Raw genomic sequence first — 20,649 nt, forward strand, 5'->3', positions numbered from 1 at the left:
GATTCAATCTCCTGTAGTTGGTTTTGATAGCAGGGTGAACAGGTGATGGAGGAGGTTGCATAAATTTGGAGATGAACTACTTTATAAAAATTGGAATTTTTATTTTAATTATATACAGTCAGGAATATTATGTAGATGCTGGAAAACAGATTCATTTCCATTTCTAATGACAAGTTACAATTTCCATAAAATACCTTGTCTAGCATTACATACTCACACAAATACAAACACAGGCACATTTACTCATGCTTATGCATGTACAAAGGGATTATTGTGTGTGTGTGTGTGTGTGTGTGTGTGTGTGTGTGTGTGTGTGTGTGTGTGTGTGTGTGTGTAAACCAAGCCATATGTCCTTACACATCAATCAGTTCAAAGAAAAGTAAACATTTTATAAATTATGTCCCTATCTAGCAAAACTACATTTTCATTAAATTAAAACTCTACATTTTCACAGTATTTTTAACATTTTAAAAAAATATTTTCCTACAAAATAAATTTCACAGAAGGGCGCCAGTGAAATGCAGGATTAAGTTCAAACAGCAGTCCCAGGGTTTTGATATTTAGTATTAAATAAATTGCTTGAACAAAACAAAAAACAGGGTTGACCCATCATTGTAAGAATCTGTCCAAGGCTATTATATAATATCTTTGCTTCTAGTTACATTAATCTTCTGCATTAAAATAACACTTTCATTTAAAGTAGTTTACTTTTAATAACAAAATGTAAACCAACAAAATTCAGAGAGTTTAGACTCTTCTGGCCATATCTTAGCCCTTTTGAATTCAGGGATGAAGCTTTCATTGGTTTCCACTTGGCTAGAGTTTGGCATTTTTAGAATTCCAGAGAGCATCTTCTCAAATCAATCATGAAATGAACAGTGGGCTCGTAAACCTGGACTCCCATTGAACATTTTGGAAAATGCACCTGCAATATGGCTGACGACACAGAAGGTAGATATTATAGTCACAAAAAGTCAGTTGTAAGTAAGAAATCATTTCACTCCGCACCTTCAGCAAGGGGTGAGCCTTAAAAGATTTGTTTGACATTTGGTTTGGTATAAATATCCTCAAGTGTGAAGCCTTTTACTGGAAGTTTACTAAAGTCTGCAAAATTAGCAGTGAAATCTTTCTCATAGTATTTTGGCATTTCCATCTCTGAGCCAGAAACAGACAGTGGGGCGGGGAGGGGGGAAGCTTTCTGGACATTTTAGGACTTTTGATTATAGAAAGAGCAAAATTACAAGTCAGGCCTTAATTTTTTCTTAATAGATTAACCCAACCATATCTTAGAGCCAAGGTGATGGAATATATAACATGATTGCCTCATATTTTTGAGTAGATGTTAATTAATATTTAGATTATAAACTTGTTGAGGCTAGAACTTCCTCTTCCTCTCCATATGGTTAGTATTGCATTAAGCAGACTCTTGGCCCTCTATACAAATTAACTAATCATTACTGTTTTAGTAAGAGGCCAAATCTGGAAGTCCTTATTTAGTGAAAATTCTCTTAAATCAAAGGGAATATTGTCTGAATAAAGAGCCCAACAACATCAGGGATTGGCTCAACATGAAGAAAGTTTTACTCAATTAAAAGTTTTGACAAAGTTTCTGAATCCAGTGTTCATCACAAAAATAAAGAATATCTTGCCAAGTGCTTCTCATTTTAGGGTCAAATCCAGGCCACATAGCAAAATCCAAATCAAAGAGCTTTGCTGGGCCATGCTCAACTCTGTCCAGCAGTCGCCAGCATGTGGCAGGGTAGCAGATATTACAGAAAGGTATGGAGGTGGGTACTGGATGTAGACTGTTGCACCTAATCTGCACCAAATTTGCACTACACAGTGCCTCACAGGCCATGCCTTCAACATGTTACTTTCTCCTCTTTACATAATCCACCAAAACTGTACTGTGTGGCTTCTCCTCAGCTAGGTCTATTTGTGTGTTGTAGCCAATTGGTTTTTGCTGGTGGGGGCCCTACCACGCTTGTCTAACCTAGGTGTAGTTTGGGGGATTAGCGGCCTCCTAACCATGAGCCAAATACTGAGCCTTCTCAGTTAAGGTGCAGATGATGCATTTCTTTTGCACTGTTGGCCAAAGTAGCAGAGAATTTTCTCAGAAGGGCATGTGGATATACATCAGATCTCTCCTGAGGGCCTCTGCAAAGCATTGCAGAGTTATAGAAGTGAACGTGTTGTGGTTGTGACCAGGGGGACAATGTATATTGTGTATCCCATGGCTGAAAGCTGATATAGGAGGGTAGTGACAGGTGACATCCTTCATGCTCCCTGTTCTATACACAGCAATAACCAAATGCAGAATTAATGTCCTGGCCCTTACATCCATTCAACAAGTGAAATCCCAACCTCACACTCATCAGTTTCACATGAACAAAACTATTTTATTCTGGCTTGGCTAGTTCTGGATTGGGCACTATATCAATTCTTTTTTTATAATATACATAACATGTTGTTTAAATTCAATATTCACAAAAAGTTTGCAAGAAAAAGGTCAAATCCTCAAGTCCTTTGTGTTTTTTAATCAGTCCAGTGCTCATTGAAATCAACAGATGTTTGTCTGAGAAAGGGTTTCAGAATTTTCCCCAATATGCTGGGCCACATGAATATGATGTTGAACATCCTTTTAATCATTTCAGAAAGTGCAATATTAATATTCCACCACTTTACCTCATTATACAGTTCTGGAATGCTTTTTCACATAACCTCTGTTGTGTAACTGAATACTGTCTTGCAAATCTTGTCTTGAAAGTCGTCTTCTGAACTCATCTGTAGTGAAGTAGTATATGACTGGGTCTACACAGGAATTCAAACTGGCAAGACACAAAGCCACTGCATGAAATATTGAAATCACATTTCGGGCACGTTGGTTGTGTATCCGTCTTGATTTAACAAGGAAATCTAAAGGAAAACTGATATGATAAGGTGCAAAACAAATCAGAAATACCACAGCACAGGTGAGGATCATCTTTAAAGCCTTTTTTTTCTCTCCAAAGTCATGGGAAATGGAGTTCTTTTCTTTTAATGATAAGATAGTCTTCCATGAGCAATACAGAATGATCAGCAGAGGAGTTACAAATCCAATCAGCTCACCTATGGTCATCATCACAATGGAGTTGGAGAGGTCAATGTCCTTTATGGGAAGATCTGCAAAGCATCTATCACTGTTATTCATCTCACTAGAATTAAATCTTAGAAGAGGAAAAGGCAAACAGCCAATGCAGACTACAATCCACCCGGCGATACTGATGTACACATCATATATACGTTTGCAGTCACTGAACTTGAAGGGGTACATAAGAAACAAAAATCGCCTTACACTGATGCAAACCAAGAAGTAGATGCTTGCATACATATTTACATACTTAAGATAGAAACAAAATATACAGAGACCATCTCCGAAGTGCCATGTTCCAGACAAGTAGTAGAAAATCCTTAGAGGCAGGGATAAAACTTGTGCTAAGTCAGCAATGGCTAGATTGATCATAAATATCACAGCCCTTTTAGTTTCTTTCATGTAGCCATAAAAGACCCACAGAGCTAAAACATTCCCTATTAATCCAGGGACCAGAATCAAAGTGTATGTAATTGTATAGTAATGCCTAACGTCGGTATCGTTGTAACAGGTAGAGCTGTCCGTCGTCATGTTTATTTTCATTTAGCACAGATGTGAACTCTAATGAGAAGTTTGTTACCAATGGAATTTCCAGCTATCGTCAAATTTCCTAGATAGGTAACAATTAAAAAATACTGAAGAAGCTGCAAACTTAACATTTACTTGTCTTGTTCCTTTGCATCCCCTTGCTTTCTTGTACAGCATTATTTTGATCTTCACAGTATCTTGTTTACTTTGTGTTCATCTAAGTAAGATTGTTGCTTGCAAGGCTGCATAACATTATTCCTCTCAAGCTTCTTGCTGACCAGATTGTCCTGAGGTAAAAACTACAAATGACATTTCCTTTGGGCTTCACTTTTACGTAGGTTTCAGTTTCTATGTCATCTATTCTGATTTTGGAAGAAACTTTGTCCTGTGGTGAGTAAGTCACATATGACACTGGTCACGTTCTTTCTCAAATGCCTCTTAAATATAATTGCTTGTGGTGCTGATAAAATGAAGCTCAGCATGAAGACAGGGTACAGGTGGGAATAAGGAGCATTCACTATGTGGTGCTCTCAGTAATAAATACATGTGCAATAGAATCCTCAAAATCATCCATCTGGAAGTATTTCACAGCCAGTTTTCTCAGCCCCCAAATGTCAAAACAGATGCAGACCTGCAGCTGAAAGAAAACGAGGAAGATTACTGACTAATATAATGCCATATAGGAGTATGCTTTTTTGAAATATCTATCTATCGAAAGTGTGTTTATGAAATCTTGGAAGAAACTTACTTTTTATCCAAGATGGGCCTGCTTTTTAAGATGCTGAGCACCACAGTTCCCATTGTCTTCATCAAGATCAGTGAGTGCTCAGCACTTCAAAAAATCAAGTCCTTTGCCATCTTCAGTGAAAGTAAGAGCAAGGCCACTGCAGAATAAGAAGAAAGTATAGAACAGTCTAATCACTACACCTGCATCATTTAATCCAGTGTTATGCATCTTTAAGCAGAACTCCTCTCTGACCCTAGTACATCCTTATTTGCTAATAACTAAGTGATTTTATCAAATTTTCTCCCATTAACTGAGGTATCTGCTTAAAAGGAAGCACCTTCTTATGCCTAGATACATCTGTTGGGGGCAGCAGACATCCTGACAAGGGGCCTTTGTACCTTGCATCACTATGTGTCCCTAGATACCGATTAGGTAGGTAGATTGGATAGTTCCTATGCCAAGTAGTCATCCCTGGGAGTCATGCCTGGGAATCTGCAATGGAGTCTAGTGTGTTGCATGCCTAATAAAGTAATGAGCCCTTCAAGAAGTGCCTATGTCCTCCTTTATGTTAATAACCACATTGATCCAAATACATCCCTACTGTAACACCACTGAAGTCAGTAGAGCTGCACCAGTGTTGAATTTGGTGCCTAAGACAAAATATTTTTACTTAAATTTATTTCCATAATTTTGTAATGATAAAATAAACTAAGCTGCCAGAAATGTCCAAAATTTAAGAAACTTTTCATAAAAGTCATCCACAGAAGGAATTTTTTATATTTACCCAAAAGAAGGGGCACTTTCTTTTCTTTTCTTATCTGATTGAAACCATATAATTACAGTTCATATGGGCTGCAAACCTCTAAGGTCTCTGGCTACTGCCACATTGAAGAAAAGAATCTGTTTCTCATGTAAATAAGGCTGATATATTAATCTGAAAATGTGACCTTTCCGGCTGTGCAAATGCCGTTATGCTAAACCAGAATTTCAGCTCACAAAATGGCAGCCTTTCCTCCTAGCCAAACTCCATTCTAGAGAAAAATGCTATTTTGTGTTCTGTGAACATAATTTTTGAGAAAAGTTCTTCCACTAATTTTCCATCGGTTACTTCAGCAGCCAGTTAACATGTTTCCCCTTGAAACTGAAAGTAAAAGCGTGGCTACATGTTTGCTTTTCCTCACAATTGATATCACTATAATATCTTGCATATCCAACCTACTTTCTTACAAGAAGGTGCTGATACTAAAGTTTATAAAAATGTGGCTTTTTTGGTAATAGATGAAACATCTCACAAAAAGATCTCTCACACACAGCCAGTATTTTGTTGAGGTAAAGGCCCCTGCAAATGACAAACCAAGCAGCTGAAAGCATCTTGAATATACTGTTAACATATGATAAGTCCAGTCTACAGCACCCCAAATGTCTTGGGACCTTCCTACATGAGAAACCACCTCTCCTCTTGAGCCGTACCATGGCAGCTGCAATCAGCAGAGGCACTCAAACTAGAGCATCTGTGACTTACAAGAGAAAGGACTGGTGGGAGAATGTTCCCTGTGAGGAGTGGGCTGACAGCTCTGAGATGAACTTCCTTCTCGTGTGGTGCAGCATAGCCTAGGTTGTTTGCCTTAAAAGCACTCTGCAAGGCATGTCTGTTTGTGCCGTCTGTTGTGGAAGATGCCATTTGAAGAGAATTTGATCTATGGGGCGGGGAAAATGTTGTGTTTTGGAGTGAGTTCAGTATTATGGGCCAGGGGAATGATAGTCATAGAGTTTAAGGCCAGAAATGACCATCTAGTCTGGCCTCCTGTGTATCACAGGCCACTAACACCCCCCAGCACCTGCACACTAACCTCAACAACCGAAATATGAGCAAAGTAAATGACACGCACAGGAGACTACACTAATATGTGCCACAGGCAGAGAATATGAAGAACTCAGGTGCACTGGTGCTCAAGGGCCCTGCAATGGCAGGGAAATGATTCAATGAGATGTATTTCATTTAACCCTGACAAGTGACCCCCACCCACACACTGCAAAGGCAAAAAATCCCCAAGGTCCCTGCCAGTCTGAATTGGGGGAAATTCCTTTCCAACCCTATGTATGGCAATGAGGCAAGCTACACCCCAAGCATGTCAGCAAAAACCAGCCAGCCAAGCACCTGAGAGAGAGACTGCTCAGTGCCATCTCAGGGCCCTGGCCTACCCTGCCCAGTGACCCATTTCCAGCCATGGCTGTCCCTGATGCTCAGAGGAAGGAGATTTGAAAAAATGGGGAAAAAATTCATTTCTTGGTCCCTGCTAGTGGCCAGCTGAAACGCTGAAGCATGAGAGCTTTAGGAACATAAGATGTAAACTAGACATGAGCCTCTAGGCTGTTGAGCTCTGGCCCCTACCATCACAAACAATCTTCTCATACAATCGCACTCATAAATTTGTCCATCTCTCTCTTAAAACTAGTTGTTTGCCCTCAACTCCTATTCCAGGATAAGCTTCTGTTTAGTTTACTTTTTGTTTTTGTAATGGGTGTTGGGGTGCCTGGGAAAGGCCCCCTCCTTTTTATTATTGTAGAACTCCAATTAAATATCCTATGTCTGAGCTTCCCACCCAGTGGCTTTGCCTGCTTTCCTGAGCACAACAGTAGCATTAGATGACAATGCTCAAGAAATAAAATAAGGCCTTTAACCTTCAAATGTGCGCCTGAATAGCCCATTGAGTTCAATCGAACTACCCAATGTGTTAAATTACTCAGACGTGTAAATGTTTGTGAGACTGGGGCATATCGAACAAGGCCAATTAAACCATTACCTGATACCACATGTATTAATCTCAGTTCCTCTGTGTGTTAGGTAACAGATTCAGTGTTGTCATTCTAGACCTGAGGAAGAGCTCTGTGTAGTTTGAACACTTCTCTCTTTCACCACTAGAAGTTGGTCCAATAAAAGATATTACCTCACCTACTTTATCATTCTAGAATTAGGCACTCTGATGACTGAACAAAGAAGGCTGATAAATAGCTACACAGGCCAGCCTAAGGTTTATTTTTCCCTCTTCACACTAACCTGATTTTTCTCTAACATGTAGCACTGAATTCATTTTAAAGTTATGAATTTGTGATATTAAAATGATTTCATCACTGTCTGGATACTAAGGTCCCAAATCTGCACTTATGTGTGCTTAACTTTTATTTACGTGAGTAGTCCCATGGACTTCAATAGGACTGCTCATGTGAGTAAAGTTAAGCATGTGTATAAGTGTTTGCAGGCTCAGGGCCTAAAATAGCTTCATTTTTTAAAAATCTCTCCGTGGTGCGTTTTTTTTATAAGCCCTCTCTTGCATGGTGGTTCCCAGCAAGATTGATTCCAGCCAGTAAGGTTAAATCTTACTCACATTACTGCACTAGGACTACCTAGATGTGTAAGGCAAGATAGATTTGGCCCTACATCAATGGTCCATATGCAAATGAGGGGGTAGTGCAATGCAGTGCAACTTACACAAGCCACACATGTTGTGCATTCACACAAACAACTTTGGTAAAATGGATGGTGAAGCTTCTCTAAATGAACCAGTACCTGACTTAAATAGCCTCAGTGTTTTTCCCACTCTGGTTTATTGTGTAAATGTCACCATCATTCACTCTATATTTACTCCTCTTGAAATATTTCCCTAAATTCCATTACTAACACAATGTCATTACACTTGCACTAAATAATAGACATTACCTAACATTACATAATTCATCAAAGGCATCATAACCTCAAAGGCTAGATTCTGCTTAGTCCTTAAACAGGCACACAGTGACAGGGGGAAAAGTAAGGAGTCTCCCTTTCCTTGCACAGCCTGCATACAGCTAAATAGAATTGCTGTCCTTGCACTCAGGAAAGTTCATAGACTGCTCCCCATTTACAAACCTGTTTTCCTACAGTAACCCAAAAAGAAAAGTGAAGAAAAATAGAGACTAGCTGGAACAATGGCTCCACCTGCTAGGCACCAGCTAGCAGAACTGGCCTAGTGCACAGGGAAAGAATGCTTTACCCCTTAAGGTTAGGATATTTCAGAAAGGCCTACGGGAGTTGTGCACCCAACTCCCAAAGATGTTCAATAGGATCTGGGAATGAAACTCCCTTTGGCTCTCCTGAAAATCTTAGCCTGAAGGGCTGTAGCAGTGTGTCCCTCTCCCTGTGCATTGAGAAGCTTCAGGAGATACTGTAGAAATATAGAAAACTCAAGCACTCAATTTTTTTTTAAATTATGCTTTCACTGAAGGGATTCCATATATAGCTATAGATATCAATGCTTGTGATCTTCTGAGTCACGCCATGAGAAGAATGACAACTTTTGCTAGAGGAAAAAGTACAAGCAAAGTGAGAAACTGCAACTGGAAAATTCCAAACAAAAATGTACAGCATTTTAGTCAAAAATACAATATAAAATCCAACAAGTTGCTAAAAGAGGAAATCATGTTTCACATGTTCTGCATGCTTGTTTACCTTCAGTTTATGGTATTACAAAGACTTTCTGTGTCTAATTATAAACCATAAGTAACTTCCTTTTTTTTCTGTTTTGTTTCTCCTGTTTAAGGGTAATATTTTTATATTGACAGGTCAGATTTTGGCAGGCACAACACAGAGACTTATCTTTTATACTTAATAAAAAGGGCATTAATAGCATCTTCCATACAGTATTGTAATTCTATATATTCATTGTTGGTTTAAGATAGTGCCCACAATGCACTAGGCCAGGGATCAGCAACCTTTGGCACGCGGCCCATCAGGAAAATCTGTCGGCGGGCCAGGATGGGTTTGTTTACCTGCAGCATCCACAGATTTGGCCAATTGCAGCTCCCACTGGCCGCGGTTTGCTGTTCCAGGCCAGTGGGGGGCTGCGGAAAGTGGAAGCCAGCACATGCCTCAGCCCACACCTCTTCCCGCAGCCCCCACTGGCCTAGAACGGTGAATTGCGGCCAGTGGGAGCTGCAATCAGCCAAACCTGCAGATGCTGCAGGTAAATAAACCATCCAGGCCGCCAGTGGATTTCCCTGATGGGCTGTGTGCCAAAGGTTGCTGACCCCTGCACTAGGCATTTTCCATCATTTCAAGAAGGGACAGTCTCTGCCCTTGTAGCTCATAGTATAACAACAGATAGAGGTTAAGACAAGAGGAAGCAAATGGGGTTATTTATACAAGTCAATTCTATTCATTGTAGATAGCAAACCAGAATGGATGTTTTGACTTTGATATTTAAAATCAAATCTGGAGCCTCAAAATAGTAGGGTGGATGGTGCTTCCTGCATCAGTCTTTTCTTCAAGCAGAAAATGGGCTCTTAAATCTACTGGGCCAGATCCTCAGCTGGTGTCAATCAGTAACTGGCTTCAATGAAGCATTGCTAATTTTCATCAGCTAAGGATCATGGCCCACTGTAACTTTTACATTCAAATCCTGTAACAGAATTGATAAATCTATCAGTCTTTATACATGTGAGTGAATTCAAAGGAACAACTCATGGAGCAAGGTACTGATCAGTATGAGAATTGGGGCAGGATCTAGTCCATAATGACTTCTCACATGAGTAAGGATTGCAGAACCAGGGTTTGGTGGATCTAGAAATGAGACAAAGCATTCTGGAATGGGTTACGTTACCTAGGGAGGTTTTAAGGTCAGGCTTGATGAAGCCCTGGCTGGGATGGTATAGTTGGGGATTGTTCCTGCTTTGAGCAGGGGTTTGGACTAGATGACCTCCTGAGGTCCCTTCCAACCCTGATATTTTATGATTCTATGATTGGGTTAGCTCGCAGGGCTGCTGTTTAGGGATGGTGGGAAGAACACCTGCTCCCCCCTCCCCCCTGAGTTTCATACAAGAGGTCTGCTCATGGCGCACGACCCAGATCAAGGCAGAGCACTGCACTGATATACAATCAGGTCCAGGAGTGGCGCTGGGGGGCAGTATTGTAAGAGTTATAGCCACTCCACCACTTGCTTTAGCCCCCCCATCCCAGAGATGGGTGCCGAGCCAGCAGCCGCCTCTCTCCGGCAGCCCAACTCCAGTCTCCCCTTCTTTGGGAAGCGGATCCATAGCTGGCAGGTCTTTGGGAGAGCTTGCCCGATGCTAGAGGTGGGGTGGGGGGACAGGCAGACTGTCTGCACTTGTGCCTCTGACTCAGGAGTGGGGGCGGCAGCTGCTGCTGTACTGAACAAATGTTCAGACTCTTGAATGCTCAGCTTAAAGAGACAATGTGCTGACACACTCAGGGGCGCACACAGTCTCCCAACACACTCACTCTCTCTCTCACTCACTCACACACGCGCACACACACATACATATATATTATTGTTGTTGATACTTCTTGTAGGTTGTTGGTACTTCCTGTTGAACTGCCACCTAACCTGTCCTGGCTGGAGTAATTATCATAATTACTTTTATTACTATATTGTGCTTTGTCATTCATCATTTAAAGTGATACAATCAAATAATAGTGTCATTCTAGAATGCAAATTTCGCTTGTACTCACAAGTGGTGCAAGTTTTAAAAAAAATAGCTAAATACATAACTTTAGATGCTATGCAGATAAGGTCACCTATTTTCAAATTGTGTTTTTAATTATATCTGTAAAATAATTTCAAATTCACACAAAAAGAAGAGGTTCCAAGTTTGATACTAATAATAACGATGTATGTAAATGTTAATGAGTCATATACATGATTGTGATTGGTAAACATATGCCAAAATATTTAGAAAAATTAATTGCTGTTCTTAATAAAGAGAAAAAAAGTTTAACCACATGTTAAAAAATTAAGTAAATACATTTTTAGTGGAGTGAAAGAGTTGACTAAAATACAGTAGATAATGGCAGTAACACTATATGTCAGAGAAAGTAAGCAGATTTTAAGCAGCTTTTATTTCTTTTTATTTCTCTCTACTAAAGATAGCGTACAAAGTATCAAACTTATATTTCTGATATGTGTTAAGGCTCCAAAACTGATACGTCAAGTCTTGGGATTGTATTATCTCCTGATTGTTCTAAACTCACATATACATTTAAAATATGTCTTTAATTGGTGTTTGTATATATTTTTCTTTCTTTACATAGGAATTAAATACAGTGCTCCTGTCTGCTAATTTCTAAGTTGTTATTTGCAAACAATCTAGAGTTTTCAGGTGCCTAAGTAGCCCCTGGAATCATGGTTAAAGTTGCCCCCACCACGACAAAAATTTGAAATGGCACCCCTGCTAACTCATGCCATTAAGTACAGCCCTGAGCAAGAAGTGGTCTATAAGATGCACCACCCAGGAGTTGCTCAAGGAGGCATTTTACCTCAGAGAAACTCCTTGAGTTACAACTCCCTCCCAAGTGTCCGCCTTGCTTCCGGGGAGTGTAGTAGTAACTTGTGGCTGGTCTATACCAACAGCAAATTCCCACCCCCTCTCCTGTACACACACCATGCTAGATGTAAAGTTAATGTATGTGCTGTAACATAATATAAAGTAGCATTGAAAAGAAAATGTGGATAGAGTTTTAATCAGATATTGTACACAACATTTAGTTGCTTATTACTGACCTACTCTTTGGGTGGTGGCTATGGGGTGACTGCTGACTGTAATACCCTTCTGTTTCTCCTATTTCTCTTATGGAGTCCATAAAGGAGAATATGGAGAATAGCAATGAGCAAAAATAACTTTCCTATGAATGCTATTATTATAATATATAATATATTATAATACTAACAATGTCATGTACCTAGACTTCTCTTTCCTATGATGACAACTGGGGGTGACAAGATAGAGGGGGTGGGTGGTAACTCTTAAATTTGGGGGAGGGTTATGGCTTCCTATTTTTTATAAGCTCTTCAGGCCAGGAATTGCCTCTTTCAATATGTTTTTGCGGTGTCTAGGCCCTACTGTAATATTAATAAAGTTCAGCCTGATAATTACCCAGGGCTGTTGTCTTTATAAAAATGTCAGTTGAGAAGAAATATTTTGCTCTTTCAAACAGTTTTCTCTTGTTCTGTGGGAGCAGAAGACAAACTGCATCCTCTGACAGACTAACTGAGGAGAAATCCTTAGCCCCCAAAAAGGTTTCTCTCAGAAGTGGCCATCAGGGTTTTGCTAGGTATCTTCAGCACCTAACATACTTCTCTTTGCTGTAAACAGCTAGGGTCTAACTGTTACCCTGAAACAGTATGTGAAAACCAAAGTTCTGTGTTTTCTTACTGCTAGAATATACAGATGATACTTTTAATATTATATCATGTTGAGGGCATTATACTGTATTTGAACCCTGAGCCCCAAGACTCTTGTGACTGTTTGTCCATACAGCCAGAGTTTTTGCTGTTGCTCTAATACGTCAAGTTGCCAAATACATATTAGCCCACACTGCTTTGACCTTACTGGAAGATGAGAGACAGGAATGTGTTGTGTTTTTTGTGACTAACTTAGAATTTAAATCTGTTTCCTCATGCATCAATAATCAAAGCTTAATAATTCATGAGTCTGCTTTTTAATATACACCAAGTTGTGAACCTGAGGTGAAATCACCAATGGGGGATGGAAGTGAGTTTAAATTTTATAAATCTTAACTCCTCTTTCTCTTTTAATCAGCATTCCAATTATAATGAATAGCAAGAATGGTACTGATCACGCTTCCATATTGGTGGAAAATTGGCATTTCTTTGCTATGGAACTTGCTATTAGCTGTAAATGTACCACTCTTACTATACATTCAGATACACAGTTATCACTTTGACAAGGGTCTGACTCCATAGTTGCTCGTTTCATGCACTGTGGCCAATGGGAGTTCTTTGGGGAGGGCAGGAAGTAAAATAGATCCTGACTGACTGCCATTTGTAGGCTAAAAGTTAAAACATAACCCCTTGCAAGCCACATAATGGGTCTGGCCCAATATGTGCAAAAGCAGATACGTCTTAATGTCCTTTTTGTTTTAGCTGCAGATTATGGAACAAGATGAGAGACTGATGTTCACATTCTTTTCCAGTTGATATAGAGTGGTTTTCAAACTGGGATATGCGAACTTTCACCAAGGGCTATATGAGAAAAATCCTGTAATGGAGGACAGCTTATTTTATTCAGTAAGACTTGGCAATCTCCTTTCAATTAAAACTGCAGCCACATTGGCGTGCATTTCCTTTCTGCTGTGCAATTTATCAATTCCTTTCAAACTTTTTGAGCTTTACCCCTCTCCTCAACCCCTTTGAGTTACAATTTTGGTTGTGCCCCCCCTCAATCCTGGGTGGAGAGAGGGGATGGAGGTGGGTGCTCCCCCACCCCGAGCCCTACCATGCGGGGCTGGCCTGAGCTGCCTGGTGTTGCCACTTGCCCTCATGAACATTCCTCCATGTCCCCTAAGGGGGACTGCTCCCACAGTGTGAAAACCCCCAGAAGCTGTTGCTAAAGGGAAGGCAGAAATCTGAGGGAGGACATGGCTCCATGTGTGCCCTCCCTTCCCACCTCTGCCTATCTTAGCTGGAGGTAGGTGGTAGAGTACATTTGGAAAAGGATATGCAACATAAAAAAGTTTGAAAACCCATTGATCTAGTGCATGATTCAATATGGTCAGTGATGTCTGCTTCAGAGGACATGCAGTGGAATAGCCATGATTTTACGCTTCAGGATTTTGGAGAATTGGCATAACTGCATGAAGAAGCTTCTATCTAATCCATTTATTCCTCAATCCATCCTCTTATGGACATTATCATTACGGTATCTGAATGTTTCCTTACATTGTGCCTGAGACTAGCTAATGTTATTAGTTTCCCCCCATATCCTCCTCCCCCACCAGTTTACTGCATTTCGGTTATCAAGTAAATCCGGTAGGTGATACAGCACAATTTGAACACACCTATCCAGTGGGCTTCAAACTTATACTTCCTCTTGCAGGCTATGGGGGCTGGGGCATAAATGTTTTAACACAATGGTTTTCAACCCGTGGTCTCTGGACCTCTGGGGGTCCACAGACTATGTCTAAGATTTCCAAAGGGGCTTGCATCTCCACTCAAAATTTTTTAGGAGTCTGCAAACGAAGAAAGGTTGAAAACCACTGTCATAACTCAAAACATGTAGATGTTTTGAAAGAGGCAAAAGCTGGGAGGAAAAAGTACAACTAAAAATGCCAGAAGACAGTTACAAAGCTAGTATGAGACTCACAACAGTTACCCATCCCACATGGTGCTGTGATCCTATCTGACAAATTAAGCAATGCTGAGCTGGGTCAGTGTTTAGAAGGGAGGTCTCTAGATTCTAATCAAAGTGATGTTTATGATTCTGTATTTAGCACCCATTTCTGAATCAGGATTGAAACTGTTGTGCCTGGTCAGCACTTGGATGTATTGTGGTGTTTGCAACACCATCTTTTCAATGAGACTAATATGAAGGTCCTGCCTAGGTGCCGTCATTAAACTTTCTATGAGAAGGACTGTTAGCCCTGCTGTCTTGAACCAATTGCAGCTTAGATAATTGTATTCTGCTACCTAAATGTCTTCCCCCTTTATTTGGATACAGCATTCTCCTTCCATTCCTGACCTGAACTGTTGTATAGTGTTGCTCTTTGCTTTTAAGCAGCTGCTATGTTTACTCATGAAGTGACTGGACTTCAGTGGGGCGTGACTATGGAAAGGCGATGTGATAGTAAAGGTGCCCTATAAATGGAGGCTATTGTTTTTTATTAATAATCAAGGCCTCACCAATTTAACTATAGAGTAAATATTCATGAGGCTGGCTGAGCCTGCAGGATTAAATTTGTCTGGGAAGTTCTTTTTTTCAACAAAACCTCCCTACTCCCAACCAGAGCCCCAGGACACCTCTATTTACAAGTAAGTGTCTCCTGGTGTAGGGGTACACTTTGGCTCTCTTCTTTGGGATAGCAACAAACTCATCCCCTCCCCTTGTGGGGTGATCAGTGAGTGTTTGTTTGGCTTGCCTCTTCCCCTTATTCATTCCGACATCACACAGACTGAATGTCCTTTACTATCTGTGGGTACTGTGCCTGGTTCAATGAGAACCTGATCTCAGCTGGGGGCTGTAGACACTACTGTTGTTAGTAATAGCAGGGATCCTGCCTATCCCTACTATCTCCATTCAGTTGCAGGAATAGAGTCCAGCCCTGCTGTTGTCTCCTCTGATATTCAGAGTGCATCATATTAAACTCCACTACAAACTGGGGTTGTGTAAATTCCCTGGGGCTGGGACCATCTTTATTTGCACCTTGTGCTATGCCAAGCAGATTACCTGTACTTTACAGCTAAGGAACAATAATTATAGTGTAGGGCATTATGAGATTTCTCAGTGCTGACATGCAGCAAGTGGGTAGTTAAAAGGCAGCAGCAAGATCAGAAAGCATTTCCCAGTCTTCACTCTTCCTGAATGGGGAACAGGAAAGATACCTGAAGAGAGGAGGAGGTCTACCTCGCCAGTGCCCCTGAAGTCTACTTATGAGAAGAATGATCCAGCTTGTCACCCTTCATGATCCCAGGAAGAGGGAGAATTTCAACTGATATTATGTGGTTGGAGAATCTGTCTGGGCTCACCCCAGAAAGCACCTAAAATAAGGATAGTCACCGGGCCTATTGAGAGAAGTATTCCAGGATTTTATGAGGACAGAACTAGCGAAACCCTCTGGTTTCTTATGAAAATAGAGGCTGGAGAGTGGAGATGCACCTGCTCAAGTTTCATTTGGAGTATTCAAGCACTTTTAAGGAATAGACCTGAAACTCCAAGCAAGTCTCAACGGTTGTAGGTGATCCCTGCTAAACAAGTTTGTTTGTTTTTGCCAAAACTTCAACTTCAGCTTGCAGGTTGTGCATGGACCACTGTATAAGTTAGGAGGAAAATATGACTGTCTGATGATGATACCAATAATACATACGTTGAATTATTTACCCACTCAGCAAAGAGGGAATTTCTCTTTTAAAATAACAATTGAAATATTATCATGAATAGTAATCAACTCTATTCTACAAATATGATTTGATCAATGCACTAAGGGGCAAATCCAGAACCCTTTCCATGGCTATGAGGAGGCTAAATTAGCTGTTGCCACTCAAGAAAGAGATCTTGGAGTCCTCATGAATAGTTCTCTGAAACATCAGCTCAATGTGCAGCAGCAGTCAAAAAAGTTAACAAAATGTTAGGAACCATTAGGAAAGTGATAGATAATAAAACAGAAAATAACATAATGCCACTATATAAATCCACGGTATGCCCAACCTTTGAATACTGAGTGTAGTTCTGGCCACCCCATCTGAAAAAAGGTATAATAGAATTTCATTGCAGAGAAGGGCAATGAAAATGGTTAGAGGTAAGTAACGCCATCCATATTAGGAGAGATTAAAAACACTGGGACTGTTCAGCTTAGAAAAGAGACAGCTAAGGGAAGATATGATAAAGGTCTCTAAAGCCATGAATGGCGTGGAGAAAATCAATAAGAAAGTGTTATTTACTCCTTGACATAACACAAGAACTAGGGGTCTCTCAATAAAATTAATAGGTTGAAGGTTTAAAAAAAAATGAAGTTCTTCACACAACACACAGTCCACCTGTGGAACTTGTTGTGATGTTGTGAAGGCCAAAACTATAATTGTGTTAAAAAAGGAATTAGATAAATTCATGGAGGAAAGGTCCCTCAAAGGCTATTAGCCAAGATGATCAGCAATGCAACCCCATGATCCTGGTGTCCCTAAACTTCCAACTGCCATAAGCACCTGGCACTAGCCACTGTCAGAGACAGGATACTGGGCTAGATGGGCCATTGGACTGACTCAGGGCTCATCTTCACTACTGTGCTAAATCAGTGCTGCTGCAATTGATGCAGTGGCATCAATTTAGCAGGTCTGGTGAAGACCCAATAAGTCAATGGGAGGGTGCTCTCTTGTTGATGTAATTAATCCACCTCCACGAGAGACAGAAGCTATGTCGACAGGAGAGCATCTCCCGCCAACATAGCCATGTTAAGCTGATGTACATTACTTTTTTTTACACCCCTGAGTGACATAAATTACGTCAATTTAAGCAGTAGCATAGACAAGGCCTCACTATGGCCATTCGTATGTTCTAATGTGAGGAGCCATTTTCACTGGTATCTTTGATGGGCTAGTTGCAAACCAGGCAGCACTGGACAGGACCCCTACAAGGAAGCCATGTTTGAGGTGTTTGAGGAAATCTACCACTATACGGATCCTCCAATCCTCTGCTCAGGAGGTGCTACATAAGGATCCACAGAGGCTATTTTAGACATTTGGGCACCCTATTCTACTCACTGGGCTGCAGAAGCTATCACAGAGCAACTCTACTGTTGCTCCAAGCCATGTGGGGTGAATTCTACTTTCCCTGCCTTCCAAACCCAACCCATGCACTGCGCCCACTTGGACTGTGGACCTAAGCCTAAGTGAAAGTGATGGTGGTGGTTTCCTAGCCACCATTTGTGCATGTTAAGATATCAGTGCAGAGTTCAGCATAACTGGCAGCTTCTGCTCGACAGAAATAAATCAGCTCATAACTGGATTTTTAGGGGCTGTTGCAGGCTGGGATTAGGGTTCATTGGCAGAGCAGCAGGGAAGTTCATACTGCAATAGTCTGTGTTATCCCAATACCAAGGCTATGGGCCTAAACCTGGCGTCCTTACTCAGGCAAAACTTGCATTGAAAGCAAATTTATTTGCAGCTTTATACGAAAAGCATGGAGGAAAACTGTAATAACTAACGAGTGTTGAGCTGCACGGCTCAGCCTAGTGCTCACAAAGAACTAAGGGGTGGTAGCATGCTCAGACAAGCTTTCAAAGCCACTGTTACAGTAATGATAGCTGTTTGAACCCAAAACAGTTACTGTCGCTTTCCCAAAGTTCTGCTATTGGTGCTTTCCCTACCCACTCAAAGAGAGACTGACAAACTGACCTGTTTAAGAGTGTATGAGTCAATGGTGTGGTGAGGAGGGAGTGAGGGGAATTTTGGCTTAATAAATTCCCAGAGTACTCAGGCAAAAATGGTGCAATATCTTGGTTTAATTCCATTTGAACTATAATACTTTGCATTTTAATTCTTAGTTATTTTTCACCCTTGTTACATAAGTAAAAAAGACAAAGTCCATTCTCAGCTAACCAACACGTCCCTCTTCTTTTTATTACGGTATCATTTTTAAAAGCTGGTTAAAGCTGAATTACAGCTAGCATTAAAACCATGTGCGTTTTAGCCAGACTCTTCTGTTTACATTCTCCATTGTGAGTTCTGCCATGTGCTTAACGATACCTAGACTTTTGTTTCAGACATCGTTGTGCTAAGCACAGTATAAAGCCATCTATCTACATTCTTATACAGCATCATGGCATCTGAGCACTTGGAAGGATACAAGGGGTAAAAATGAAGCAAAAAATGTATTAGAAATAACTGGAAAAGTGGGAATGGAATAGAAAGGAACTCTTCTTTTACCTAGAGTTAACATGTTATACTGGGCATTGTCTTGTAAAAGGATGAGCTCCATCAATAAAAATCCATTAAACAAATACATCTACTTACATTTAAGTGAGATCTATAGGCATATGTATAACAGGTACCTGAGATACTAACAGATTTGTTGAGGTTGTTCCATATTTCCCTCTAAAAATCTAAATGTTCTTTTTTACAAAATGACATGTCAGTAAAATTCTAGAAATCTTATTGATTTCAGCTATGGAGCTTACAAGAATGGGAAAAAAAACCTATAATTGTTCCTTTTTCAATATTGTTTCTTTCTTGATAGCCACATCACAGAAGTAGAAAATCTGGTTTGAAATTTTACAGCTAAAAATTATGTAAAATCTTCTAAAGCTGCGTGACTCTGATCTACAAATCATTTCATATACATTGGAAGAAATCCACCCTTCAACTAAACAGAAAAAAATAGCTTCCATCCAGAGTTTTCATGCTACTCCTTTACCTTAATTCCACCAGCACTACAATAACCTATTATTTCTATATGCCCTCCATGAATCTTCCTATTTTTTGGAAAATTCTCTAGCCTATCTTCCATTCTGAAAATGAGTCTTTCATTCCATCCTATCGTTGCCACGTGAGTGAAATAACAATACAACTTGGTTTTATACTGCATAACTGGTACATTTTAAACTTCTTAAAAAAAAAGTACAGCAAAGATTACTAATTAGCTCCCCCTAAAAATAACAGTCCTACCTTTTGCAGTTTCTCCTGGTTTCTGTTTAACTTTGAAAGCTTTTGATACGACACTCACTCAGAAACTGACTTTACTGATCATACACAACAGTTTCCACTCCCTGTTTGATATATAAACCAAAAGTGCAACTGCTGAGAGCTTTCAGAGTAGATCTTAGCTCAGAAATGCTAGTAGAGAGCTGTCACTGCTTCAGAATAACATCCGAGAGCGACTTGCAGTCTGCACATTTTACATTTCCTTTTTCTAGTGGGCAGCACACGAATGATGAGACACTATGGTTCAAAATGCATGCAATATTTACACTTTAAAAGAGGGAAGGAAAAGTGACCGTTTCTATTTATATGACATTGTTTTGTCTTCCAATCAGGTAGTTGATAGTTCACGATCTGATTTTATAGAAACAGAGAACATCATTTTTTAATTGTGAATTCAGGGCATATTGACACATCCCGGTGAACCACATAGATTTGTATATCCATATTATCTCTAATGGTCGCTGCTCCTCCTCGCTCTAACAATAAATCCCCCACAAGTACCTGCTGGCACAGTTTAATTGCTGTAAGCTAATGGCTACACCAGGGTTTGAATTAGCTGAAATAGGTGCTGAGTTTCAGTGACAAAACAAGGTTTTCTAACAATTCTCAGCAAAATTTTCCCTCCAGAGCCCCCTTATCTGCCAAAGAGACAGAGTTAAATGTACTGAAAACTATGTAACACCTTTTCTTTCCTTTTTCCATTTCTTCATTTAGTTTGTTCCTCCCCTTCCCCCCACGTGTATTATCTCTTTTAATCCCCATAGAGTAGGATTTTCTTTTCCTTCTTCATTTCATCTCAACCTTTTGAATTTCTCTTCCATTGTGCCTTTCCTTTTCTTCACTCCATGCTCTAGTCCATCAGCTTTTCCCCCACCCATCATCTATTTCCTCCCTTCCTCATGCCCTTTGTCACTGTGTTCATTTCCCCTTTTCTTCCCTCTCTCCACTAGTTTACTCATCCCTTCCCAAATCCCTCAGTCTCTCCATTTCCCAAACTCCACCTCCCACTTTCTCTGTTCTCTCTATTCCCCTTTTCTCTTTCCCTCCTTTAACTGTCCTTTCTA

The 20,649-nt window shown here is 40.3% G+C and overlaps 1 protein-coding gene across 2 annotated transcripts; it reads right to left on the reverse strand.

Moving 5' to 3' along the window:
- Nucleotides 1-298: 298 nt before the first annotated feature.
- Nucleotides 299-19,740, reverse strand: GPR174 (G protein-coupled receptor 174). Of its 2 annotated transcripts, XM_030576331.1 has the most exons (3): nt 19,550-19,740; nt 4,407-4,542; nt 299-4,295 (listed from the first exon to the last, which is right to left on the reverse strand). In XM_030576331.1, exon 3 carries the CDS (start codon nt 3,671-3,673, stop codon nt 2,690-2,692), a length of 984 nt encoding a protein of 327 aa, XP_030432191.1. In that variant the 5' UTR covers nt 3,674-4,295; nt 4,407-4,542; nt 19,550-19,740; the 3' UTR covers nt 299-2,689. The 2 variants fall into 2 exon arrangements, with proteins under 2 accessions (XP_030432191.1, XP_030432190.1); XM_030576330.1 differs by lacking the exon at nt 4,407-4,542.
- Nucleotides 19,741-20,649: the final 909 nt, after the last annotated feature.

The sequence above is a fragment of the Gopherus evgoodei genome, chromosome 9 (genome assembly GCF_007399415.2).
Source record: "Gopherus evgoodei ecotype Sinaloan lineage chromosome 9, rGopEvg1_v1.p, whole genome shotgun sequence".
Classification (NCBI taxonomy): Eukaryota; Metazoa; Chordata; order Testudines; family Testudinidae; genus Gopherus; species Gopherus evgoodei.

Coding starts and splice junctions, on each gene's coding strand:
- GPR174 (XM_030576330.1), bottom strand. CDS start 3,673: ATGAAAATAAACATGACGACGGACAGCTCTACCTGTTACAACGATACC.